We start from the raw sequence: 4,721 nt of genomic DNA on the forward strand, positions 1-4,721 counted from the left end.
TTCATCATTAAATCATTATATATTGCCAAAGTTAACTGCAATTCAAAATTTCAGATCAACAAGACAGTATCCTAATTACAATCAGTTCAATTTTATAATTAACAAATCTAAATTCCTATGTATCAAATTTTTCTCATGAAATTCGTATGATCCGATCAAGAAAAGAAAATAAATAATTTAGTGAAGAAGCTAATCACCGTCCTTGCTTTTAGGTTTGCGATACTTCTCTTCCATAAGCTTAGCCATGAAAAGACCGGTGGAAGCGAGTTTTTTGATGTTAGGAACGTCGTAGTTTTGAGCAATGTAAATACCGCACACTGTGCCTGCTATGAATGAGAAACTGCTCTTTATTATTCCCATCTTTGCCTTCTTCTACTGTCTAACCGATCCACCCGCCTCCGCCTGCGCCGCCGCCGGATATTGGGTCTGGTGGAAGCTTCTGGGCGCGAGAACGCAGCTAATTTAGTTTTTCTTTTTTAACCAAGCAGCTAATTTAGTTTAGAGTGTCCTGTGGTGAAAAAGATCTGGAATTGTATTTTAAATGAACTTTTTTGCATTTAAATTTCTTCGAAGATCATTCGGATTAATTGCAATTTGATAGTTTTTAATTGTTTGAATGAATTATTAAAAATGACACTATAAAATGGTCCTTCAGGACTTTGAAATCATAAGTGAGCCTTATGTAAAATTTAATTGAATTTAGAGAAAATTAGGATAAATACTCTACTTTTGAAAATAATTTGAATTCCTACCTCATTAAGGAAAAGATAGAGAAAATATCTCACCATTTTAATATTTTTATTTTTTTACTCTAAAACATGTTTATATTATAATTATACCTACTATTTATTAATTTTTTACTCTAAGTATATTTTCCTTATTCTAATCATGTTATAGTTGTCATTTTTTTTAATATTTCTCTCTACTTTCCTCTCTCCTCTCTCCTCCTCCTCCTTCTCTTTTTCTTCTTCTTCTTCATCTTCTTATTCTCTGGTTCTTTTTTTCTTCTTCTTTATGTTTCTTTCCTTATTTATTTTTTTCTTTACTCCGCCGCCGTTTCTTCATTGCTCCTCCGCCGTTCTTTCATCGCTCCGCCGCCGTTCCTTCGTCGCTTCCCGTTTTTTATATTTAATTTTTAATACGATTTGTTTTAATTTTCAGATCTAATAAATTACTCTTGAATTTTCTCATTTTTTAGATCTAAAAATTTGCATTAAAAACGATTTTATGCACAAAAATAAATTTTTTGCAATAAAAAACAGTTTCTGATTATCATATGAGTATCATCATTGCATTATCATGTAAGTATCATAATACTGCAGAGAAAATTAATTTTTTTTTATTAAAAACAGACTCTGATTATCATGTTATTATCACTATATTATCATTTCGTTATCATAACAGTGAAGGAAAAAAACAGCCTATGATTATCATGTTGTTATCGCTATATTATCATATAACAATGCAGTATGATAACTAGATGATAATGAAGTTTGATAAGGTTATGATAATTGGATGATAATGTACGTGAAAATATAATTATAAAAAGATTCATGATACCGGTGATAACCAGATGATAATTAAATAATAAAATTATAATAATAGTATGATAATATGATACCTATATGGAAAACAATACATAAAAGTTATGATAACGAGATGATAATGTGAAGATAATAATATGATAAGGTTCTTATTGATAATAAAATGATAATAGTATGATAATATGATACCTGCATGAAAAGAAAATACAGAAAAATTATGATAACGAGATGATAATATTCTGATACATACGATACTCATAATGGCATGATAATAAAATGACAATGCAATATGATACATTGATAATTATATGATAAGGTGAAATTGTGATAATCATATGATAATGTAATACTGTGATAATCATATGATAATATTATTTTGTCTAATATTATCCAGCATTATCATCACATTATCATATAATAATCTGCTATATACGAAACTGATAATGATATGATAATAAGATGTCAATGCAATATTGATAATTACATGCTAAGTTGAAGCTATGATAATCATATGATAATGTGATATAGTGATAATCATATGATAAGGTGATAATGTGATTTTGTCTTATATTATCCACCAGTATCATCACATAATAATCTGCTATATATGATAATCAGATGACAATGCAAATGATACACTGATAATTACATGCTAAAATGAAACTGTGATAATTATATGATAAAGTGATACAGTGATAATCATATGATAATGTGATACTGTGATTTTTTATTTAGTTCATACAATTTTTGAATATACTATTAATATAATAAAATATTTAAATAGTAGTATATATTTTTAAATTATAAAATATTTGATAATACTGAAATAAATGAAATAAATGAAAATAAAATGTTTTATTTATTGTTAATTTATAATAGGCATGTTTATTAATTTAAAGTATGCAGAAATAAAGAGTATCTAATTTATAAATGTTTGAAAAAAATTTGGAACAAGTAAATAAAACAAAAGTTTGAAAAAAAAAGAAACGTCAGATATGTAAGGTATGTGGAGAGAGAGAGAAAGAGAGAAAGAGAGTGAGAAATAAATATAGTGTGTCAGAGAAGCTTATTATATAGGTAGAGTTAAATTCTAATAAATTGGACACGGAGAGTAAAAACATTAGAATGGCCAAATCATGGAGTATTTTTATTGACTTTTCTTTATTTAGGTAGGAATTCAAATTATTTTCTTTTTTTAGGTAAATACATAAATCTCTCTTAAATTTATAATGTATTTGTAAATTTGTAAAATAAAATATTTATTTAATTTCATATTTTGCAAAATATTTAAAGAGTAAATTAAGCATATTTTTATTCAATGTATCATATCAATTTTAATTTATGCTTAATTGTTATATTAATTTTGATATATTTTTGTCTAATATATTTATATTGTTTTTCGTATGCTATAAATTTCAAAATTAATAATTAATTTTTACCTTCAAAATTATAATATAAATAAATTATAATAAGTTAAATTTAATATGTATAAACTTATATCATAAGTTAAACTCGGATAATGTTAAGTAAATTCATAAAATATTTCTGTTTCTCCAATTTAATCACTTTCTTTAAAACGTTTCAATTATGTGCAGAGAGTTTCATTTTTTTCTCATTTTAAATTGAAGTGTTCGTATTCGGCTTATACACGAACAAGGTGTTTATTTTTAGTTCATGTTCTTTCGAGTTTTGGACAAAGTTGTTCATGTTCTGTCATTTAAAACATATAGTATTCATGTTCGGTTTGTATTCGTTCATTTATCTGCTAAATGAACAAGTTCGTGAACAAACTCGTGAGGTACTAAACGAGCTCGTTATGAGCTCATTCGTATAACAGATAAATGAACAAACACGAACGCTAACAAAAACAATGTAAATTTGTTGTCTTTTTCTCTTTCTTTTTTCAATCTCAAATTCATCCAAAAAAATAATAATATAATAGATGAATAAAGTATATTTAATATAAATACAACTAGTAGTTAGAGCTTTTTATCGGGCTCCTATACGAACTCGTTCACGAATTTTTAATCGAGTCCGTTCACGAACTCTGAATCGAGTCCGTTCACGAATTCTGAATCGAGTCCGTTCACGAATTCTGAATCGAGTATGTGCCGAACGCCGCAAGCAGCTCGGTTCATTTACGGCCCTACTAGTATTATCAATTGTCTATATGATATCAAAAACAATAAAATTTATCTATTCTACTAATTATTTTGTAAAGAAATTATGATATCATCAACATTTAAATCCTAGTATGGACCAATATTTTAATTGACATGTACTTCAAGTTGTTACCATTTGGCTTAATTATTTAAAAACCACCCATCTTAAATATTTTTTTCGATTATACCCTGATCTAGGAAAAATTTATTTATACCCTGACGTATGTGTTTATGTTTCAACTCTACCCCAAGTCACTAAATTAACCTCTTTTTATTTAAAAAAAAGCTTAAAATAGTCTTTCATTTAAAGAAAAATTTATTTCTAATTAAACTCTAATTAGTTTAGGTTAAAAATGAAGAACTATTTTAAACTTTTTTCTTAATGAAAAGAGGTTAATTTAGTGCCTCGGGGTAGAGGTGAAACATAAATGTATACGTCAGAGTATAAATGAATTTTTTCTTAGGTCAGGGTATAAACGAAAAAAAAGTTCAAGCTGAGTGGTTTTTAAGTAATTAAGCCTTACCATTTTTTTTGAATTTTTATTAATTGTTATGTAATCATAACCAAAGGAGGCCAACGACTAAGGAAAGGAGCAGCCCCAGCGAAATAGAATCGGGTCCAGCCAACAAGCTTGAGCTATGAAAGAGAACAACTACTTATATATATGAATTATTGAGAACGAAAGCGAGCGCATGAGAATTGAAATGAAGAGAAAGGGAGGACAGATAGGCTAGGATTAGCTGTGGCTTCTAGACGAGGAGCTGAGGATAGAGGTTTAAAGTCTTCCCTTTATGACTTCCCCTGAGCTTTTCCTTCATGCACTGGGAGAGGCAAAAGGACTTCTAAGCTTCTTGTTTGATAGCTCGATGTAACTGCGTGACTTTCTGGATGTTTAACCCTGAGGGATGTAGCTAACTAAGGCAGTCTGGATGCTAGCCAAGAGCGGAGGTTTTCAACGCCTTGCCTGCAAGCTTTATGAGATTGTAGCTTTCTTCTATTTACAGCTCTAAACCG

General features: G+C 28.3%; 1 protein-coding gene across 1 annotated transcript; it reads right to left on the reverse strand.

The window, feature by feature from the left end:
- On the reverse strand, positions 1-608 carry LOC126674018 (uncharacterized). Its single transcript, XM_050368368.2, has one exon. It carries the CDS (start codon positions 358-360, stop codon positions 190-192), a length of 171 nt encoding a protein of 56 aa, XP_050224325.1. The 5' UTR covers positions 361-608; the 3' UTR covers positions 1-189.
- Between the last annotated feature and the right edge of the window lie 4,113 nt (positions 609-4,721).

This window comes from Mercurialis annua, linkage group LG3 (assembly GCF_937616625.2).
Source record: "Mercurialis annua linkage group LG3, ddMerAnnu1.2, whole genome shotgun sequence".
NCBI lineage: Eukaryota > Viridiplantae > Streptophyta > Magnoliopsida > Malpighiales > Euphorbiaceae > Mercurialis > Mercurialis annua.

Coding starts and splice junctions, on each gene's coding strand:
- LOC126674018 (XM_050368368.2), bottom strand. CDS start 360: ATGGGAATAATAAAGAGCAGTTTCTCATTCATAGCAGGCACAGTGTGC.